Genomic DNA, 23,796 nt, shown 5'->3' with positions numbered 1-23,796 from the left:
ATTATTATTATTATTTGGATACCAGGGATTCAACCCAGGGGAACTTAACCACTGAGCTACATCCCAGCCCTTTTTAATATTTTATTAGAGACAGAGTCTTGTTGAGTTGCTTGGAGTCTTGCTAAGTTGCTGAGGCTGTCTTTGAACTCATCATCTTCATGCCTCAACCTCCTGAGTTGCTAGGATTATAGGAATGTGTCACTACCCCTAGTGACAAGTCTATTTATAACATTATCAAAAGATGAAAATACTTGCTAGGTGCAGTGGCACATACCTGAAATCCTAGAAACTCAGGAGGCTGAGGCTGGCCTTGAACTCATGTGTTACTTAGTAACACTCTTTATAAAAATAAAAAATAAAAAGGGCTGTGTATATAGCTCAGTAGTAGACTGTCTCTGAATTTTGTCCCTAATATTGCCAAAGAGGGAAAAAACCCGAAAATATATGGCAATAAATTTAATTGAAAATTATAAATCTTTGCTAATAGAAACTGGAGAAGACATAATAACGTGAGGAGACATACTCTGTTTTGATTGAAAACAAATGATAATATATATACTCAATAAAACTTTTATTATTTAACCAAAGATAATGCTCAAAGTGATCCACAGTAACTCCCAGGAGACACATGATTTTTGCGTTATTATTTGCATTCGTTTAGTACACCTTTTATTGAATCTAAAAGGTGCTGTAGTGAGATAAACTGGGCCATGCAAGGGTACTCTTTCCTCATTAAGTCCTAAGCTTTTTTACACTAAAGCAGGGAGAATCTGTTCTGCCTCTTCAACTCAAACTGCTGAACAGAAATGGACCCACATTTTGAAAGGTCAGAGGTGTCAGCTCTGTGAGAAAAAACGAAGTCAAAGTAAGACCAGGAAAGCAGTTCATTAGACGCTTAGCTCAGAGTAGGACAGCTCATTTGAACAGAAACCTTCTTAAGCTAAAACTGAAGTCCCACCACAAAATAACCCAGTAACACACAGATCAGGGATTGTGACAGATAAAAGTCGCCTTCTTTACAAATTTGCTTAAACCTTTATTAAATATGACTATTTCTGATATAACCATATATATGAGACTAATCTTTCCAATTCAACACTTAAATCCAAATCACTCAAGTTACTATGATTACATGATGCATATTTTGGAAATTTGAGATTTTCCCTAACTATCCTCGGTTTATATTTAGACTCTACAGCTCAAACTATGATTGTAGAAAAAAATACCATTTAAATATCTGTATAAGAAGCTTCTCTTTTATAAAATTGGATTACAATTCACAGTAATTGCTAAATTTAAATGTTATATATATATATATATATATACATATATATATGTATATATATATACACACACACACACACACATACATACATATATTCAATAAATAGATTTGTTGACATTATTGATGCGTTAATTCAACCTCTATGTTAGTAACTATTTTCCATGGCTTTTTAGTGTTGAATTTCCTTTTACTTTAGTATGCATTTGTGTGTGTGTGTGTGTGTGTGTGTGTGTGTGTGTGCATGTTTCACTTTGGAAACCTTTGAATTGTTGTAAGTAGTCCCCTGCAATGCCTCTTCACTCAAACCTAATCATTGATTTAAAATACTATTTTTTGTCATGCATGTACCTTCAGAATGCCAGGAAGAGGGAAAAATCTGAAAAAGATGTGACTTGGTACCAATTGGAGTGGGGAAATAAAAATATTTGAGGACAGTTAACGATGATAAGTCTGGTATGATACAATTTTAGCAATGTTCCCATTTCAATCTGAAGGTATAATGATAGATATGGGTGTTCAGATCAAATAAATTATCACGTTATGCTTTGGAGCATGAAGTACAAAACCATACTTGAAACAGGGTGTTCTGCCCTAGATCGCACAAAAATGAAGGGCTTACACTGAATTGTGAATATCTGTTCCCTGTTGACAGAGTCTTTTGTATTTTGCCATTCAAATAAATATTTTTAATGAAAATTTTTCCAGATGTATAGGAATATTAAAACAATTTTAGAGTGAATACCTGTAAATCTAGATTGAATCACTAACATTTTATATTTTTATTGAACATACTTAAGGTATATAAAATGCTCTTATATATACTTACATTGTGAAATACTAAGTAGTCAAACAGATTATAAAACAATATTATTCCAAAGCTCTCTGTGTGTGTGTGTTCACGTGCACTTGTATGTGCACGTGTATGTGTGTGTGTTTATGTTAAGAATACCTAATAGCCATTCTCTTGGTAAATTTTTAGCATCAATACAAAGTTATTAACTATAGTTCTGATGGTGTACATAGATCCCTAAGACTTATTAATCCTAAATAATTGCAAAGTTTTACACTTTGACTTAATTTCCCCCATTAACCACCATTCTACTCTGTTTCTACTTACTTAATGTTTTTTTAAAAGATTCCACATGTACTTTATCAATATTCTATTCACCTACCTGTCCATTGATTCATCTCAGACGAAATTCAAAGTAAACAGTCCTCATCAAAGCCCTTCTATCTAAAACTTCTTTATGCATGTCATAGTTAACACTTCCCAAATCCCTATATTTTGACTGTTAATATTTTTTTGGACCAAATCAGGCGTGCTCCAGTCTTAAGGACTGTATTCTAACTTCTCTTTTTCCTCTTTTCCAAGATATTCACTTGATCAGTTCTCTCATATCCTAGTTTCCAAGTAGAGCAGTTCTAACCACTGGCGTTAGTACTACATGGACTACCACCCCTCCCTTGGCAGTTCTCTATGAACACAGTCGGCCTGAACTTTGTCTTACAACCTTTAGCACCTTCTTTCTTAGGATGTCACTTACTTGTTGATTCCATTCATTGTTTTTATCTACTTCTCCCTAATTGTTGAAGGATTGTTGGCCCATCTTACTCCCATCCACATCTGTATCCAAGCACTCATAACCAAGTCTGCCTCAAAGTTGACATCCAGTAAATGCTATTTATTACATTGAAACTGCATCCACGGAGGTACTCTGTGTACATCTTCCCAGGAAGATATATTTATAAAAATATGTGCTACTACATGAAAACATCAAAGGGAAATCCCAAGGTTTTCATTTGGCTTTCTCAGGATGAGACAATTTATATATGCAATCTGGGTTTTCACAGAATACAGCCAGCTACAAGGAGACTGAGCTGGTTATCAAAAGGGCTGTATTCAACCTTCAGTTTTATTCTAACTGGAGCTGTTTTCTTTTTTAAATTTATTCTAATTTGTTATATATCACAGCAGAGTGCAATACATAAATGGAGCACAATTTTTCATGTCTCTGGTTGTACACAAATCAGAGTCACACCATTCTTGTTTTCATACATGTACTTAGGGTAATGAAGTCTGTCTCATTCCACCATCTTTCCTACCCCATATCTCCTCCCTCCCCTTTGTCCTATCTGAGGTATGTCTGTTCCTCCTATGCTCCACATTCACCCCCATTATGAATCAACATCCTTATATCAAAGAAGACATTTGGAATTTGGGTTTTGGGGACTGGCTTATCACTTAGCATTATATTCTCCAACTCCATCAATTTACCTGCAAATGTCATGATTTTATTCTCTTTTAGTGCTGAGTAATATCCCATTGTGTATATATGCCACATTTTCTTTGTCCAAGGCTTCTAGGTTGGTTCCACGGCTTAGCTATTGTGAATTGAGCTGCTATAAACATTGATGTGAATGCATCACTGTAGTATGCTGATTTTAAGTCCTTTGGATACAAACCAGAGTGGAATAGCTGGGTCAAATGATAGTTCCATTCCCAGTTTTCCAAGGAATATTGAAGCTGTTTTCTCTAGCAGGTAACAAATTAAATCCAGGATTTCTAATATTTATACAGTCTTCTAACTTCACAATGAAGCTTAAAATTTATCTACATTCTCAGAATATATATTGTTTTGGAGATTTTGGTATGTTCACTGGATATTCATTGGATGTTTACCATGTATCAAAAAGTCACTGTTTATTGAAAAATTATTCTTTTTTTTCTATCTGGTAGACCCTGGGAAACTGAGTACCACATGTTGTTAGATCATGTGGTTTAGATCTTATTCCAGATACAGGAGGATACTACGGTCCACAAAGCACGAAAGTTTTGTTTTTATACCAAATCTTTTCCTTAAACTAGGAAGAATCAGCATTATGTGATCTAATTCTTAAAAAATAGTGTTTTTAAATAATTGTAAGAATAACACATGGCCATCTTTTCAAAATCTTTCATTACTCTCATGAAGATTACAACTGAAAAAAAGATAATTTTCCTATAATTTAACAGTAATTGGATGGTCAATTTAGATTTGAAAACCAGGTCTCATCCACTTTCATGCCGCTTCAGTAATTTTATGGTGTATCTGTATTCTCTCTTGATCTCAAAGTAAAAACATAGTTAATGCTTCTGCAGAATTTACTTTATTGACAAGCGAATCAAGGGAAATACATCATCAACTCCTGAAGATCCAGATAGAGTAGAAGGTATGTCTTTACAAATTCAAGGGATTCGCTGAAGAAAAGTAAAAACAGAAGTAAAGGAAGATTTGAGAGTCGGCAAGCCAGAATAAAACACTGGCTATATTTCAGCATTTTCCTGGATGCTTTAGGATAATCTTCCCATCACTTTTCCTAAAAAATAATAAAATAAAATTAGAAAAATACATCCTCATTGCAACTTCCCAAGTACTCAGCACAGAGGTTGGAAGCAGGTTTAGCTATGGCATGTCATGGTCCTTCCACGCATTTTATTCTATAGATACCCATATCTATTATGTAGCAGAGGTTAATTAAATACACTCACAAGTGACATCTGGCCTAACTTTGGAGAGCATAAGTCTTAAACAAATCTCAGGGATTTTTTGTTGTTGTTGTTTTGGTTTGGTTTTTGGTACTGGAGATTGAACTCAGGGGCACATGACCACTGAGCCACATCCCTAGCCCTATTTTGTATTTTATTTAGAGACAAGGTCTCATTGAGTTGCTTTGTACCTCACTTTTTTGCTGAGGCTGGCTTTGAATTCTCGATCCTCCTGCCTCAGCCTCCAGAGCTGCTGGGATTACAGGCATGTACCACCATGCCTGGCAAATCTGTTTTGATAAGACTTGGATCTTTCAGCACCAATTGCTCATTCTCAGTGAGGAAATAGACATACATATGGAAAAGGCAGAAGTAACAGAAGGAATAACAGCAAAGAGACTCTGGTGTCATAGTTGTATCCTGACAGAAGATGTAAAAAAAATGAACCAAATATTCATGTATTTGTCATTTTCTAGAAGACTACACATTCAGGACCTCTTATTAGTATGCACCCATTAATTCAAATTTTGTTCTACCCCACTGACCTTCCTGAGAAAATTCAGTATTAATTAGTGAGTTATGTTATACACTAACCAACGTGTTCATTAGAATTCTTGTTTTAAATTAAAAATAAATAAAAATACAAGGTGTCAAAATTATTTTTAGGTATATGATATATAATTTTTAAAATAACCTAAAATAAATCAAAACTAATAATAACAAAGTAAAGTGATGATAATTATTTTTAAATTATTTGTTTTTTGTTTGTTGCTTTTGACAATTTGTTTTCAATCAATTTGCCTGAGTCTTGTTTCTTCAGTCTCTATAGTGAGGTATGGATAGAACTTTCTAAAATGCTTCAAGAAAAGCATCTCAGTCTTATTCTGGAAGTTTTTGCTTGCAAGGGACAGGTGTGGTGAGTATGACACTTACGCCACTGCCTTACAGAAGGAACATTTATTGCCATATGTCTGGCCATCGGAGCCACAGTGCGGGTTGGATTCCCGAGTACAGAATACCTTGGGATCACGGAACTCTCCACAGTCGATCTACAAAGTAAGCACAGTGACATTTACATCAGCACCTTCTATCTCAAGGACTCCTCCAAACAGAAGTTTTGGACAGCGAAATTTTAAAACCACACACAATAAATATATATATGTGTGTATATATATATATATATATGTATATGTACATACATGTGTGTATATGTGCATATATGTATACACACATATATATGCCACAAACATATATGTGTATACATATAGATATATGCATGGATTTATACATATATATATACATATTTGCAATATATATGTATATAAATAAATACATATATGTATAAGTACATATATAAGATATGTACATTTACTTATAGATGATGCATACGTATATTTGTGACATATATGTATATATAGTTGTGACATAAGAACTTCCTGAACTAGAGAATAGCTTTCATTATCTGCTTATGTAGAATACATTAAATACAATTGAGACATTTTCTTTAAGACATAGGAAATTCCTTATAAGAAATACATTGTACTCTTGTATTCAGGAATACATTAACAATGTCCAATGCTATAGTTAAGAATTTTTTCTCCAACAATAAATTACTCCAACTGAGAGCAATTTTGGGGGTCATTAAATGACAGTTTGAAAAACTGTATTGATGTGCTCTAATAATACTTTTTCTGCATACTATAAAAATATAGGTGGGCTGGGGCTGTAGCTCAGAGGCAGAGTGCTTGCCTTGCTTGTGTGAGGCACTGGGTTCGATCCTCAGCACGACATAAAAATAAACAAATTAAATTAAAATAAAAACATAGGTGATCCTTTCAAGGACCCCCAGACATTACCTAATGTTTTATAATTTTTTCAGTGGATTCAGCATCACTTATTATCCCTTGAAAATCAGAGTCTAATGTCTTTATATTAAGTTATTTTGCCTCAAAGTCTGTTTGTAGAATTTGAATTTTTGTGCCCACTACAATAATTTAGTAATGACTGCCTAAGTTGCCGTGTTTAGAAGAAGTCTGAGGTTGCCTTTAGTCTTGTTGAGACTATGTATTTTGACTGATTAATAACCATAATCATGGGAAGGAATGATGTCATCTATGCACTAATATTATTGGCTCAATTATAGTGGTATTTCAAAAGGAGTCTGACATTTTAATGCAATGTCAATTTTTGGTGAATGTTGTGCAAATAAATTTGTGCCTTTTTTTGCAGGGTACTATCAATATGAAGTAGCTTAAACTGATTGTCTTCTAATAACAGCTATGTGCATGTAGTGGCATTTACATGTGAATGAAGGAAACTTGCTTTATCTCTGTTCTAGTTCCATTAAAATGTCTTATAATTATCAAATGCTTTATAATATTTAGTTACTTACATGTAGATTACTTCAGTTGGGCCTAGCAATAATCTTGAGAGTTCTATTAGCTATATTTTAATAATCAGTTGAGAGATGGGAATTCTGGTTTTCTGGAAATTTAAGTGGCTTCCCAATGCTTGAACATATTTCTTCTCATTGCTGGTTCAGAATTTCCAACGAGAGAGAATTGAAGATCAACTATCACTATGTGCCCTTGATCGCACTTGTAGTCAGGACATGTAGGTTTCATTAAAATAGCTTATTAGGTCTCATATACAACATAAGGATTATCAGTCCTTCAATTGTACCATCTGGAGGATTCATGATAAATGAGTATATTTTAGCTGTTCCTACACCAACACAAACAAAACTCGAGTACTTATTTGAGGTGATGGATATGTTGACTATGGCCATCCTTTTATTATCCATATTTATCTCACAACATCTTGCTGTATATCTTGTACACAACAACATTTATCTAAAAGATAATGTTGTGGGAAAATATATGAACACTCAAGAGGAATCATTTTTTATAAGATATTAGCAAACCACTGTACACTAACAAATTTATCTGAAGGTTTGCATGGGAAATTTATCATTGAGTCATACAGTTAGGTCAAAAACATATTTTAAGTTTAAAGTACCTAAAACTGCAAACTGCACATTTTTGTTGAAATTTGACACTAAATACACTTGAGTCTGGATAGTGTGGGTCTTATCAGCTCTGGTCCTTGTTTTCCCCACCACCCTGAGGGATAATCCTATTCTTTCATCCTACTTCCAGAAGACAGATCGTCCCCTTGGGTTTTGAAATGGACCCAAGGCTGGACAATCTTGAGACCTGCATAAGTTACAGGGCACCTTTATCTGGAAAGCTTATGTATTTTATATTTAAGTCACTAATGTCTACATTCACAGCAGTGTGCTTATTTCAACGAGGTATCATTGTTGATATTTTATCACACAGTTCTGGGTGCTGGTCATCCAAAGAAGAATTGGTAACCAACACTGTATCAGGAAGCACACAGTCTCATTTGCATTAGAGCGGCAAAGAAGAGCTGGGATAAGGACAGGGCCAAGCATGATAACTGCTTCACTGGGACCAGCACAGGCAGGAGGGAAGCTGAGCACCAGGGGGCTCCATTTAGAGTCTCAAGACAGTGAGCAAAGTAAACAAGAAAGTCTCTTACTTGAAAGAGACGGTTCCTTAAGGCACCTTTCCCTGGCAGGCGGCCCTTTGATCTTGTGATCCAGCCTCTTTTGTCCTTTAAAAAGCAGATATGGAAGAGGCACTTGGGGAGAGCATCCACTTTGAGAGCCTCCAGACCCTGCCTCCCTCAAGCCCATTTGTTATTCCCTGCTTATGTCCCCTGGAAAGGGGACCAGGAGGAAGAAGAATTTCAGTATATCAAATCCAACCAATCAGCATAGCTCCTTAGAACAGATGGATTTCACTCCTTTAAGTTGCAGTGGTCTGCAGCAAGTACGTTCTGCTGATGATTATGTGTGTCACCTTAGACGAAGCACTCCATGCTCAGGCCTCAATTTTCTTAGCCAAGTAACAAATGAACCAAAGAACATTGGATCTTCCTGGTTCCCAGAATCTCAGGGTTGTTCACAGGGGTCAAAGTTGGTCATGTAAGAGTTGTAGACAGTCATTGGGCACCATCTGAAATAGTTCTGGATTAGAGTGTAGACAGTAACCTTCTCACTTGAAGTCTCTCCTAACTGAAGCTCTGAAAGGCATCTGCAGCTCATAGAAACTGGCTTGCCTCTGAGATTATGTGTTTTTAATGGCCCTTTTTGGTTTAATGGTCCAAGACTTAGCAGTGACTACTTTCAGTGAAGCAGCTCAAATAAAATTCTCAAGTTCTTCAGTTGGGTGAAAGAAATAGCAACTTTGGCCAAATGCTTCTTCTTTTATATCTAGAGAGCTCTCTGTATTCACTGTGTGAGAAATTTTAGCATGGTGGCCGGGGACAGAAGAAGTACCACTCTCTGTGGGCCCAAGGAATTGGGGAAGATGAGAAATGACTCTGCAGAGTTACCTATGAATCCCTTCCATGAGGCAGAGTGACACAAGAGAATATTGGGGCTAGAAAGAGAAAACAGTTCTCACATACTAGGGAGAAGTAGACTAAGATTTCCTAATGTCATGCTTTTCCTTTGCCAGAATTTCTTCTCAACTTTTATATTTTTAATTTGGGCTCCTTTAAATAAAACCCAAATAACTAGTTCCTTAGTAGAAGTCAAAGCAGGTCTAGACAGTAGATGATGGGAGGATTCCTTTTCTCATGCAAGTTTCATGCATGAGACAATTAGAAGACCCAGGAGGTCTGCAGTCCCTCTAAATATGATTAAAATGCCCCTAATGCTTCTGAAATGTTAGGGGTTGTCCTAGTGGATGGAATTAGAGTGACCTAGGTTTAAATGTTGCTTCCTTCATTTATTAGATGCATTACATTGTGGAAACATTTCACTATTCTAAGTTTCTTAGAATAATGTCATGATTAATTCTATAAAAGCACTTTGTAAAATACCAAGTAATATGTGGAAGATTTATGTCGTAAACACTAGCTATGTAAATTGTATCACATTCCAGAATTTTGGGAGCTCATTTGTATTCATCGTAATGATATTTATCGTATTTTGTGTTGTTTAGGTGGTGTTGAATTTAAGAAGAAATTTCATTTATCGACTTTGGTGTTACAGTTTTAAGACTATGTCAAGGCTCAGAAGAATGATATTTAGTATCAGCCTGACCCCTTGTGGTTCTTCAAAGAACTGTAGTTTCTAAAACATTTCAGAATGGAGTGAACCTTTCAGTTCCCATAACAGTCAACAAAACCATTGACTTAGTTGAAAAATTGAACTTTCAGGGTCATCAACCAAGTCAACTAAAGACTTGTGGTCACAAATATTTTAGTCTAGCTTTTTAGATGAACAAATAAAACCAGTGGAAAATTGCAATCTCACAAGCACACATGCATGCACATGTAACTACATAACACACACACACACACACACATACACACACACACACACACACACACACGTGCTTCAAGTGTAGGACGACATCTCTTTTCCCCAAGACACTATCTTTGCAACTAAATCAACTCCATCCTTCACCAGACCAGTTTTCCTAACCCCCTAATCCTTCTCTGCCTTGATGTCCCCTTCCCTTGCTTTTTCCAGCTCCTACTCTGCTGAAACTGTTCTTTAAAAGATGCCTCTTGGTTATTTATAAAAAAGTTTGTGATTCCCTATGGTATGTACTTTTAAAAGACTCTTTATTACTTCAACCTTTTAAAAACTCTTTGTAGTGTTTTGTAATATGTCAGTTCTCTGGTTCCCCAACTACTTATTCTCTATATAAAAAATCTCTTTATCCCTCTTTGGCATTAATCATGTTTATTTTCAAGATAATTTAATACACTTGATTTTCTCTAAGAACATGTATTTTTCCCAAAGAATACTGATAAATCCCAGACTTTTTCCTTGAATTTCATCAACATCTCAAACTCTAATTCTGAATTGTCATAGTATATGACATCTCTAGTCAATAACTTGACTCATACCTTAATATGTATTTATGTCCAAAATATAACTCTGTATCTTTCCCTCTAGTTTTACACTTTTTTTCCCCATTTTTCATAAGAGCATCATTCTTTAGATTCCTCTGCCTGTCCTCAGCCTGAAACATTGCCATTTCCTAACTCTTGTAAATTTCCTTTTATATATTTTTTTTAACCTCAATAAGACTGATTTCAAATTTACTACCTGAACTAGCTCTCAACATTATTTGCCTGAACTGATAGAGTAAGTTCTGCTTTCTGTCTTCTTCTCCTCCTGGTTTCAAAACTTTTTTATGTGAACAGAAAAGTTATTTTGTACTCTTGTTTTTGTCATATTTTTTGCTTCAGAAATTATGATGAGCAAATCTGTAATCTCAGTGGTTTGGGAGGCAGAGGCAGGAGGATCTTGAGTTCAAAGTCAGCCTCAGCAAAAGCAAGGTGCTAAGCAACTCAGTGAGACCCTGTCTCTAAATAAAGTACAAAATAGGGCTGGGGATGTGGTTCAGTGGTCCAGTGCCCCTGAGTTCAATCCCTAGTACTAAAAATAAAAATAAAATAAAAAATTAAAAAAAATAAAGGAAAAAGAAATAAAGAAAGAAATGATGATGATCACTATCTCATATTTGTTTAGATAATTACAGAGCTCAAAGTTATTTTCCATGGCCTTCTATTGCTGCTTCAAGCCCTGGTCATATGGATCCAGTGGTCCTGAGGTGTTGGTTTCCCGGCTGCTCTGCTGCTGGCAGACAAGCCAGCCATATCCTCTTTCTGAGGCTTTGGTTTTTCCATCTCCATTTAAGTTGTAGATACTGGATAACATCTCCAAACCACACTCAGGTATCTGTAACTTTACTAATTTTAAGTAAAATCAAGGTAACTAGGACCATTCAAGAGTCCTAAACTCATTCTAATCATGGAACATTGTTTTTACTAGTTGTTTTAAAACCCACCAATATTTGTCTTAAAATAAAAAAGAATAAACAATTATCTCAAGAAATATTGCACAGAATATATTTGTAAATCATTGCCTTTGAATATGTTTGCTCTGTTTGTTCCAATCAGACTATTCATCTAAACAACACTTTAAGGATATGGTTCCCAAATACAGAGCCTGGTAGGAAAATAGAAAACTTAAAAGCAAAGTGAGTAATTAAAAAAAAATTATTCAGTTCAAAGGACTATTTTTTTCTGAGAATGTCTTTTAAACTTTTTGATGTTGTTCCACAATTTCTTTAATGAAATGCTTGCTGTAGTAAATAGTAGTTTTCTTTTACTGTTCTTATTAATATGTTATTTAAGACCAGTTTTCCTAACCCTCTAATCCTAGGGAAATGAAAGACTTGGTCAAATATGAATCATTTACATTTATAGGGAAAACTTTATTGGAACATGAATTCCCAAAGTCTGGGAACATGCTCTCTGTTGACCATGAACAGTCTTTATGAAAGAATGTGAAATGCTTAAAGGTCTATAATTTAAATTGCTAACTATAATCTCCCATTAGATGATTCATCATGGAGAGAATTCTTGACACGCAAAGAATGACTTGAGTGTTGAGATGGACTTCCTTTGGTCTTGTCTGAACCTGACCTGAGCAGGCATGCTCCTGCCTGATGTGAATTTCCTTTCCTGCCCCAGTTTCCTTCCAGCCATGCAGAAGAGGAAGGGTAGCCATGACATGGTCAGCAAGGGCGGAACCTTCCCTGTCCTTTCTATTTAAGTGGAGGAAAGACAGCAGTCTTGACAGGTCAGGCTTAGTTCATAGTGATTCAAATATTTAGTGGGGAAAGAGGTCTTAGAGATCATTGAATCCTACCCCTTATCTTAAAGTTGTGGCACCAAGGCAATGGGAGAGAAGATATGTTACCCAAATCAAAGAGCAAGTGAGTATTTGAATTAGGACTCATCTGCATTGTCTGGCTCTAAGGCCAGTGCTTTTCTCTGTACAGATTTCTCCTTGTTACCTGAGAAAAGAGCTCAGATTTTATTCTGTATGTGTGTCACCTAGATGATAATTTAGAATGAAGATCCAGACACCCTTGCCTCTCCAATTATTGTTCAGTGTCTTGTAGGAGGATCTATATATCTGAAAAACATCTCAGGTGACCCTGAAGCAAAGAAACTATAAGACTTCGGCCCATCTAAAGGAATAAAATCAGTAAATAGTGGATTTTACATAAACTTTAGAAAACATGATTAAAAATCTGAGCAATGAAAGTCCAAAGAAAGGAAGTGATTTGTATGTTAATGAGAAAACTGGGATTGTATTTCATGCCTCTTAGATATATCTCATTTCTCTTATCACCATATTTCACTATGTGAAACACAGGCTGAGTTTTATGCTCTTTTCATGTGTGTGTGTGCCTTTATATTTAAGGTAGAATTGCTACTACACTTATTAACATATGGTGAGTCAATTTTAAAAGAGCAATACAAACACACATGCATATATGTGTTAAACACACAAAAACAGAGGTAATTAATTGTAAAATATCACTAATTTTAAATTGCATCTTAATTTCCAAGATGATAAATTTGAATCAAACAAAGTGTTGTGCAATATAATGGGTATATTAGGGTTGGAAAGTATTTTTCAACTTCTTTGCCAACTTCAGTCAGTTGGCAGTAGTGTCTGGAAATTTGGATGCCAAGAGTTCTTAGATACACCAAGACTAAACAACAACTAGTGTAGTCAGGCAGAGCGTCCTATGCGTATAACCTACTTGTGGGACTTTAGCAGGAGGATCAAAAGTTTTAGTCCAGCCTGGGCAACTTAGCAAGACTCTATCTCAAAATAAAAAATAAAAAGGACAGATGATGTATCTCAGTGGTAGAATGCCCCAGGATTCAATTACCATTTTTAAAAAACCAAACAAAGAAAGAAAGAAACAAAAAATAGTGTCTAGATCATTGAGGACATAAGAGTAGAACTGGCAGAGAGGACAGCACTTATTTATATCAGTTTTTGATAGTTAGATCATGAAGGGTAGTAAAACATGTTGAATTAATTGAAAGAAAAAAAAGCCTAACAATGAAAACAAATTGTGAGTGTTCCAATTTTCAACCCAACATTGTGTTTAAATTTGACTGTGCCAGTCTGTGTATCTTCAATTCAGAACGTTAATATTAAACAAGTTCTCTACTTTCAGCTCTTATTTCTAAAACAGAAATGATATTGCTGTCCTAACTCCTCCAGAGGCTAATTACTAATCAATAAGTAATCCACATGTAACTTTTATAGTTTCTCAAATACTTTCATAGAGCTTTTGCAAGTCATATATACTTTCAATTCTAGGAAGTGAATAATAATATTCCTTTTCTTTAACTATCGAAATTGCAGCTCAGAGAACCCAACTTCCCTACCCAAGATCACATAATGAAATCAGGGATAGAGGCTAAATTTTATCTCATATCTGTCCTATTTTTAATTTATATTCATATATTCTGACAAAATATACGAGTGCATACATAGGCTATTTTAAATTTAAAATAGTGTACTCGTAGAAAGATGGTAGTTTTAAAAAATCATCATTTCAGTTGATTTCTGCATTGGGCCTGTCTGCTCATTGTTTTGCTCTTTCACATCATAAAGAAAACTTTTAGGCCAGGGAATACCAACCGAGCACCATCCAGGTAAGAAAAATAGATAAAACTAAGCACTGACCTGTCCTCCTTGGCTGACGACACCTGAAAAAAGTATAAAATACAAATATATAAATTCAAGCAATATTTTTTTGCATGTGAAGATTGAGATTTGCAAACTTAAGTAATCCCTAAAACCTGTTCCTGGCTCTTGTCTATCTCAAGAAGTTATGGCATGTAGTTTAAATTTTTATATCTGCTCACTTTTTTAGGGAGCAGAAGAAACTTGGAAAGTTATGTTGTAAGGACACGGGCCATGAAGGGGCAATATTTATTGGAGGTTAAGGTGAGATGGGAGAAAATGGTCTAAGGATCTGAAGATGTCTGTGATACTACTGGCCTAGTAATTAATTGTCTATGAGGATGGACTTATTCTCTTTGGTATTATTTTGGAGAAGTTGGATTGGAAAATCTCCTCTAACATTGGTATTCCCAAATGAAGTCCATGCAGTTCCTCCCCAAAGCCTTTGTTACAGAGTTGGAGAGTCCACTTATCATTGAGCTCAGAACTGAAATGCTAAAGTTTAAGCCAAATAAATGGTAAGGACCAACCCATTCCCTTCTCTAGGCCTCATTTCTCCTTCCACATCTCTCCAAATTCCTAAAAGAGGAAAACAATACACATATGCAATCTTGTTTCTCTTCCTCTTCTTCCTTCTGAACTAGCCTGCATGATTTTAGATTGTGAACAGTTAGTTCAGAGGTTAAAAACTGAAACAATAAAAATCCTAGGTCTAATCTTGGTACAGGCTGCTGAGTTTGAGCCAAGGCCATCTCGTGAGAATTGTGGATGAATGCAACACATCTGCAATGCTGGCCATCACTTAAGAGAGGACAGCTGGAAATACCTCAAAGTGCACTCTGTGTTGATGAGGATAAAGAGAGAACAGAACTTTTAAATTCGAAAGGCAGTTAGTAATAATTTCCATCAGTGTTCACCAACCTCGTGGATTCATAACTAGCAGAGTAGTAGGTGGTTATTAAACATACTAGTTCTTTGGACAACCCCTTGAAAATTCCAAGATAGGATCTGGGAGTCTATAATTTGGTAAATACTTTCAGTGATTTTTATGGCCTAGGAAAATTACTACAATTAACAATTAATTCTCCTTTGTGCAAATATGATTTTAATTATTGCAATAGAAAAAGACATTTGTTGAACACTTACTAAGACCCATCCACTCTGTTAAGCACTTGACATGCATTTTTTTCTCATTTAGTTCCCCATAGAGAGGTAGTCCTTTCATATCCCATTTTACATATGAGAAAAATGAGGCTCAGAAAGATCACAAAGCCATAAAATGGAAATGCCTAGACTGAAAATCATCTTTCTCTGTTTCAACATTTTGACTGTTGGGCACATTGTGCTCCCAATAGTAGTATGTTTATGAAGTACCCATGCTTTGATAAATTTGGCATATAAATCAATCAGACACTATTAATTATCAGTTCATCTTTGTAAAGAGAAGCAACAAGAAGATAGCAACATATTTCAGGAACTGTATTTGCAACTAAATCTTAACCTAGTCAAGTCTATTTTTTCCTCCCATATCAGGAATTGATTAAACTACTCATTAAAGTTATTTGACATTAGTAGTCATGTTTAATTCGTAACATCACAGGAATCTTTTATCCAGTTCTTTTCATATTTTAAATGTATTTATTTATGTAAATATGTCCAATGACTGTGGGCAGAGGCTTCTCCAGAAGCTAAGTCTCATAGAAAAATTGATTCTAGAAGTTCAAGTCATTTAAAATCTTTTATACACCAAAACCCATCTGCTATTGTCACAGAAAACAATAGCTCATACATGGAAAGTGCAAGGGCTTAGTCTCATTTCTAGCATTTTATACAAGAAAGAATAACTCATAGAGTTTAGACATTTCTCCATTGACAGTTACTTGTAGAAGAGATGGGACTAGATGTTGCTTGGGTCTAGACACCCTAGTGAACACACCATCCACCTCAACGTAGAAGACTAGAATAATAAGGAAGAAAAATAGTTACAAATGGTCCTGTCCATTCAGGTAGACCTGGTACCTAGAAATCTTTTGTCTCCAGAGGAAAAGAAATCATATTGAGGTATGATTGTCTTTGAATTCCTTCTGTTGATAAAATATACAGCTGTTGTGGATTAAGATGGCAAATATATCCCCCTGCTTAAACATTGTTTAATTCACAAAAAAACATGTTTCTGCATTCTAAGGCTCAATAACTTCAAGAATTTCCTTATTGAGTTAGCATTTCTCCTTTGTTTCAATATTAATTATTTGAGTGCCTTTGTAATAATAACTAAGGACACAAAAGCTTTCCTTTGTCTTAGAAAGCCAAGAATAAAATTAAGGTCAATATTTTAAAGCAATTACCCATCCTCCAGACTAGTTCTTTGAAGCAAGCATAAACTGTGATGTCTACAAGATCTGGATTCAAATTAGAAATTTTATTTACTATTTGCAGATACTCTGACAATTTTCTTAACTTCTCTGTGCCACAGTTTCTTATATATAAAACAGGGATCTGAACTCCTTATACTAATGAATAAGGAGATGATACATAACAGCCCTTAGTACATGCCTAGAGTAGAGGATATGCTCAGTAGATGGCGATTCTTTTTCACCCTCCTTGTCACCATCATCATTTTCATCATCAGAATCATTATCATCCTCATTATGATGATCTATCCTAATAGGTCTTTCATATCAAAATTGTCAGAATTTTAAAATAGGGTGAAGAACTACTCTTCTCATCTGCAGTTCAGTATAATACGGGGTTTTAATTTTAGGAAAACAACTCACCTGAGAAGAGGCAGAAAAGAGCCAGAGAGAGGAGCAGAAAGACACCTGATAGTTTCATGGTGTCAGCTGGCTCACTCAGATCAAGACTGCTTTGTTGAGCTTAGGTTCTCTGTCAAGACACTTCCCAGAAAGCACTACAACTACATGCTCAGACATTTATATAGACAGGATAAAGGGAGTTGAGATCTCCACCTTCTTTTATAAAAATCACTCTCTAAACCCATATGCAGTCCCACACACTTTAGGCATTTATGAAAAAAAAAATGCTGCATGTTCCCCATCCACCTTAACAATTAGGACAATTATGTGAGTCGCACCTTAGATCTTATTAATAGAGGATGTTATTTTCTACCAGTAGCCTACATTTTCCTAACAACTGATACATCCTCCCTGTTCTTCCCTCTAAAGCTTCACTACATTAAAGGGATGACTCACAGCTGGAGCTGCACTTGCTCCATACGTGTCTCTTTCAGACAGGTCCCTCATGTCTGTGGTCCAGATGAGTGACTACAGGGAATGGAATCCCTTGGGCGTAACTTGGATTTTTGGAATCCAAGTCATCCAAGTGTTGTACCTAAAATGAAGAGGAGTTTTACCTTGTCACCAGAACGTCATAAGAACAAGTGTATTCTGGGAAGGAACCAGCTTGTTAATTTTAAATCATTATTGCAATCAAATGCCAGTGATTATCATCTTTTGAGGCAAAATGGATTTTACTTTGTTGAATATTATTTAAAAATTACTGTTCATATGTGAACACATTACATGGTCTTTGTTTTGGTGATGCTACTACCTTCCTCCTCTTTCTCCCCATCCCATTTCCAATGTTTCCTCCTCTTTTTCCCATCTCTTTTTTCCTCCTGGGACTACCATGAATAGGGTCAGTCTAATGATAGTCTCGAGTCCAAAGTAACAACAGTTTGAAAGCATTGACCAATAACAAGAAGCAACGTATAACAGTGGTAGTTGGACATGCTTCATCATAACACTCACAGTGGCCTTTCTAGAACTTCTGTTTAAACGTTTTTCCCTCTTCCCAAAGTTTCATTTTTATTTGTTACTTCTCGTGCTTCGCTTTTAACTTTTTATGGTTTGAGTCTAGCATGTCTTCCACAGGCTCATGTGTTGATGACGTGGTTCTTAATACCACAATGTTCAGAGTATTTGGTGGGGGCAGTAATTGGATCATGAGAGCTTTGAGATCATCAGTGGGTTAATTCATAATTATAATTGCATGGATTATTTCGAGGTAGTGAAAACTATAGGAGGTAGAGACTCATCAGAGGAAGTGGATCACTGGAGCTTTGCCCTAGAAGGCTGAAAACTCCTGCCCTTATTCTCTCTCTCTCTCTCTCTCTCTCTCTCTCTCTCTCTCTCTTCTTCCTGGCCATTATGATATGAACAGCTTTGCTTCACATCTCCTCCTCATCATGAGCCTCACCACAGATCCATTGTGATAGGACCAAGTGACCATGGGTTGCAACCACGATCCAAAATAAATTTCTTCTCTTTTAAGTTGTTTTTTTTCTCAGATATTTTGTCACAGCAATGAACAACTGACTAATACAACTCTCAAAATCACTTTTCATAAAATGTTATTCTCTCCTTACCTTCTGTTTCTTCTTTTCATGCTTTCTGGTAATCTTCAAGGATCTTTTTCCAATTGGTGTTTTACATAGAATGCTTTTACCCTCTTTTTCTGAATGTTTTCAAGTCTGCTTCTTCAGTACTTATCCTACAAACTACAACAAATCTTCAGACTATGAAAGGCAAATTAAATACTGGCTTTGGATAGGTGTGAGGGAAAGAATATTTTATTGCAAATATATATATATATATATTTTAAATCCAATATTGAATAATTATTTTTGTTAGGATTCTGTGGTCATATGAAAGTTTTTAAAGTGTTTTTAAAACAACTTAAATGTAAGAAACTTTCTCTGAGGAATCACATAATTAGCTCCTTAAATAAGAATTTAAGATAATAGAAGGTAATAAGGAAGTTATAGGCAGTTATTCACAGACTGTGTATAATTCTAGCCTTTTGACCACAAAGTAAATAGAAGAAAGCAGTTTGAATTTTATTTCCTGGTGTGAAAGAAAAAAATATGGAAAGTTTTAAGAATCTTAACATAGTACAATAGTAAATCGTAATATATTAAATCATATTAAAAAAAAACAAAAAAGCAAGCAAACAGGCAAAGACCACAAACAAACAAATAATAGAGGTGTGGGAGAAGGTAAGAGAAGCTATGGCTATTTTACTGATGTAGAAGAATGTAGTATCAACATAGGTGCAGGTGACTTTCAAAACTTAGTTAAGCATCTTTCTTTTATGTAAAGACAAAAACTTTACACAACTATTTTTCTGTTTACAATGTATTATATAAACATATACTCAGAAATATGACCATGCAAAATACTATACACAAAATCATCTACATTTTATTTAATATATATGTAAAAATGACATTAAATTTGACTATAATTTTTCCATTGATTCTCCAATGTCACTTCATTTAAAGAGGTGCTGTTTCATTGCTTTTAGAATGATTAAGTATGAATTTACGGATATACACAGAGTTGTGTTTGTGTGTGTTAATGTGGGTTTTTTGGTATAACTTTTCATTTCCCCAAAACTGAATATAGTAAAATGTATAATTTTTGAAATATTACTTCTCAGATATATTGTGCTTCCTCCAAATATTTGAATCCTTCCACCATTTTTCATAGGTTATGAGACACAGCCATATTTTCAAAAAGGACAGTGACCGTTTTAATCCCAAAAAGTGCTAAGCAAGAGAATCACTATATAGTATTAAATTATGGTCCTCTACAACATTCCCAGTCACACAGTATATTAAAATTCAATATTTTTAATTTGTAATATTTTTTAGTTTTTTAGATTGTTTTTTTTGTATCTTTCATGGGACTGCATAATGACAGGCAAACCTTTCCTTGGACTGGAGGAAGCCATCTGGGAAGAAAAGGAGAAAGGCATTTCAGAGTTTAAACATTATTATCCTCACTTGATTCAAAATCCCTGGCTTTTGGAAGAGAATAAGAATTCATCATCAGACTTGGCATGAGGAAAACAGAGAGATAAAAGCAAGGGAGATATTGAAGTATTTGGACCTGATAGAAAATTCACAGGGATCTCTCATGTTTCAATGGAGATAACAAAAAGCAGTTGAAGTTTACAGTCCTCACAATACACAAGTGCTTCGAGGGCTGGATGCACTAGAAAGGTTTTGATTTCAGAGAACAAATAAGCCTGGAGTTAAGAGACATTGCATTTACAAGCTTGATGAGAGCATTATAAAATTCAGCAGAAAACACATCAGATAGATAACAAGGAGGAGGAGGGAGACTCACCACATGCCATCCATGATACAGTGTCCATGATAACTGCAGCAGTCCCTGGGGGACAGACATCAACAACTAGAAGCCAACTGGTAATGAATATCCAAGTGGGATCAATGCCACACACATGTCATGAAGTATATAGACCCCATCCTCTATCCAAATGCCATCTTTGAGAAAATCCAGAAACAGAGAAGAAATAGAAATGAGAACCAGAGAGAAACTTTAATTTACTTAAATGTGAGTACTTAGTGTGAGAAACGTTTTTGTTCAGTGTGGTGGCCATACTACTGTCAACCATGCCCAGCAATAAAGAGTTACTCAGAAAAATTTTGTTCCATGTCTGAGATTAAAATATCTTTATTTGGCAAGATAAGTGTTTTCTTATCTGACTGTGCAAAAGATAATAATTCAAATATGAAAATTTCATTTTTTGACATACAAATCTTAATTTACATTAAATTTGATCTAATCTAACCAATGTATTAGGTCTCCAGTAATGTTTCATCAGAAAAAAATAGATTCTTTGAATAGCATATTAAGATATTTATTTAAAACTCCTTAATACCAAATGTGATCTAAAGTTCTAAAAAATACACACAATACTTTTAAACTTAATAATTCTGTGATCTACAAGAATACCTGTAAGCTTTGATTCCAAATAGACCTGGAATGTGCATTCTACTACTTCTGCCACATGCTATATGACTTGAAGGATTTCTATTAACCTTCAAGTCTTATAATAGGAGAAGCTTTCTGAGTTATTTTAATGCATTTTATACTTATTTTTACTGACTTTCGTATAACTTAAATACCTTTAGCTCTTTTGAGCAGACTTTGGATTCTCTCTCTAAATACTGTATAGGCTTGAGGATGTCATTACTTAGCAATTCCTGCCAGCTTTGTATCAACTCTGTAGTAACTATGACTTTTCTGTCTCATGGCAAAATTGTTGAATCAAACGCATCTCTATGGCTAGCTACACTACTGAAATCAAATTTATATTTTTTTTTCTGGCACAGTACCAAGCTTCTCACTCTTATGAAATGCAATGAGACAAGTTTTCCAGGAATATGCATTGAGTGAATCTGCATGGATTATTAGTTACCACTGTTATCTTTCCTAAATATTCATTTTATCGTATTTCCTGCTTCTTCCCATCATAGATTTTAAAGCCCTTCCAAAATAAGCTTTTTATAGTTTCTTGTTTATTTATTTAGTACCAGGGATTGAACCCAGGGGCACTTAACTACTGAGCCCCATTCCCAGCCCTTTTTTGTATTTTATTTAGAGACAGGGCCTCTCTGAGTTGCTTAGGGCCTCTCTAAGTTTTTATGGCTGGCTTTGAACTTGTGATCCTTCTGCCTCATCCTCCAGAGCTCCTGGGATTATAGGCATGCACCACCGCACCCAGATAGTTTCTTATTTGTTATCATCCCATCTCTATTTACCTCTTGTAGCCCATGGTGCTGCATTTGCCTGAGATGCTCATTAACTGTGCATTTCAAACCAAGGAAGACTAAATCACAACATTCTTCACATCCCCTAGGCAGGCCTTCTATGATGGTGCATGTTTCATTTGTCCCAGGAAAGGATTTTAAACATTTTCAAACATAAAAATTTGAATATTTAAAAAATTTAAAAATTTTTAATATTTAAATATTCAAATTTAATTGTTTTAAAAAATATATTAACAAAAAGTAAACATAGAACACAAGATTTCCTAAAAATATTTGGGGCCTTCTTTACTATGGCCAAGTTCAGCTGGCATTTAGTGGTGCCTGCCTCATTTGAATTCACCTATTGGCCCTACCTAATGCTGGTCTTAATTATCAATAGTTATCTCTTCTCTTTGTTTGTGAAACAGTTCTACTTTGTTAAGTTATGCCTGCGCCACACTATTTGCTTAGATGGTTTTTGTGAACAGAATCTATATTTTATCTTTTAAATTTCCATTTTGTATTTAGCAATAGGTTCACCAAAGATCATTAGTAGCTTTTCTAGCAACCATTTCCCCCCACTGCCCCAAATCATCTTCTTGTTTAAAAGGTGTGTGTATTTGCTTATCTCTAGTTTTCTACCATTCCTTTTACTTTGGTTCCTACAGCTGGACTTCAACAATTGAATTCTCACTTGGAAATCTCTGTATCTTCACCTGCTTCAAATTGAGTGAGAGGGTGAAGTTTCTAATTCTCATATAAAAGCACAGGGGCAACCTAGCACATAATTGGAAGTCTTTTTTTTTTTCAATTTGAAGATTGCGCTCATTTCCTGTGCTCTACCTCCAATTTCCCTTCATAACCCATTTCTCTAAGCTTCAGGCAATCTACATTTGTTTATATTACTTTCGCCACAAGGAAATCAATCTATGCCATACAGAATCATCTGCCATCTAACACTTTGGGAAATCACTTGATGTCATGAATCTTAGTATGATACTAAGAAAATTTTATTTCTTTTAAAGATTTGTTACTTCTTACTTTGTTTTCTTTTTCATGTTTTTGGAGATTTTTTCTTGAATTTATTTTTAAAAGTTGAATTTCATATCTCTTTTATGTAAGCCTCCTTAAATCTATTATTTTCAAATGCAAATTTTTCAGAGTCTAGCATTCATTAATTTAGATAATATTCAAGAACAGATTACATTAGTATAGGCTTAGGAACATGATGGAAGGATGCCATTATGCTTGAACATAAAACCACAAACGGTTCAAAGAAACTTTATTCTCTTCCTTACTTAGGTAACCAGACTAGTAGATCTAAGATATAGAGCAACACAACAGACTTGAACTTCAGAAAGGTCTTAGATAAGGTCTTTCATGCTGTATGTAATTATGTATGAATAAAGTAGACTGGGTGGGCTGCTGTAACTGGCAGAACACTGAACAAAATGGTGCTCATGGATTAATTAATGCAACCCACAGGGATAACTGTCCCACTTAGCTCTCTTCCAGCTAACCTAAAAGAAGACATAAAAAGAGTGGCCTTTAAATCTGAAGTCATACCTCTGTCACTCTCTCCTTTTGTGTGTTATTTTCTTGACTTACATCAAAAGTCTTTCATCAAGTTTCATCTCATTTATTTTGGCCAGTCATCATTCTCAGTATGTGAAATCTTTTTGACTCCTGATATAGACTCCCACCTTCAATGATTGCATCAAATTTATAAAAAAATATTTAAGAAAATAAGGACAGAGGCAATCACAGGTGATAATAAAAATCTAGATGGAACTTCT

At 35.0% G+C, this 23,796-nt stretch overlaps 1 protein-coding gene across 1 annotated transcript; it reads right to left on the bottom strand.

The window, feature by feature from the left end:
- Positions 1 to 4,488: 4,488 nt before the first annotated feature.
- LOC101972086 (serine protease inhibitor Kazal-type 6) lies at positions 4,489 to 17,256 on the bottom strand. The gene is made up of 5 exons (XM_078020673.1): positions 17,199 to 17,256; positions 14,425 to 14,447; positions 8,376 to 8,450; positions 5,745 to 5,860; positions 4,489 to 4,642 (listed from the first exon to the last, which is right to left on the bottom strand). Exons 1-5 carry the CDS (start codon positions 17,254 to 17,256, stop codon positions 4,597 to 4,599), a joined length of 318 nt encoding a protein of 105 aa, XP_077876799.1. The 3' UTR covers positions 4,489 to 4,596.
- Positions 17,257 to 23,796: the final 6,540 nt, after the last annotated feature.

This window comes from Ictidomys tridecemlineatus, chromosome 1, assembly GCF_052094955.1.
Source record: "Ictidomys tridecemlineatus isolate mIctTri1 chromosome 1, mIctTri1.hap1, whole genome shotgun sequence".
Classification (NCBI taxonomy): domain Eukaryota; kingdom Metazoa; phylum Chordata; class Mammalia; order Rodentia; family Sciuridae; genus Ictidomys; species Ictidomys tridecemlineatus.
This window is presented reverse-complemented; position numbering and strand designations above follow the sequence as displayed.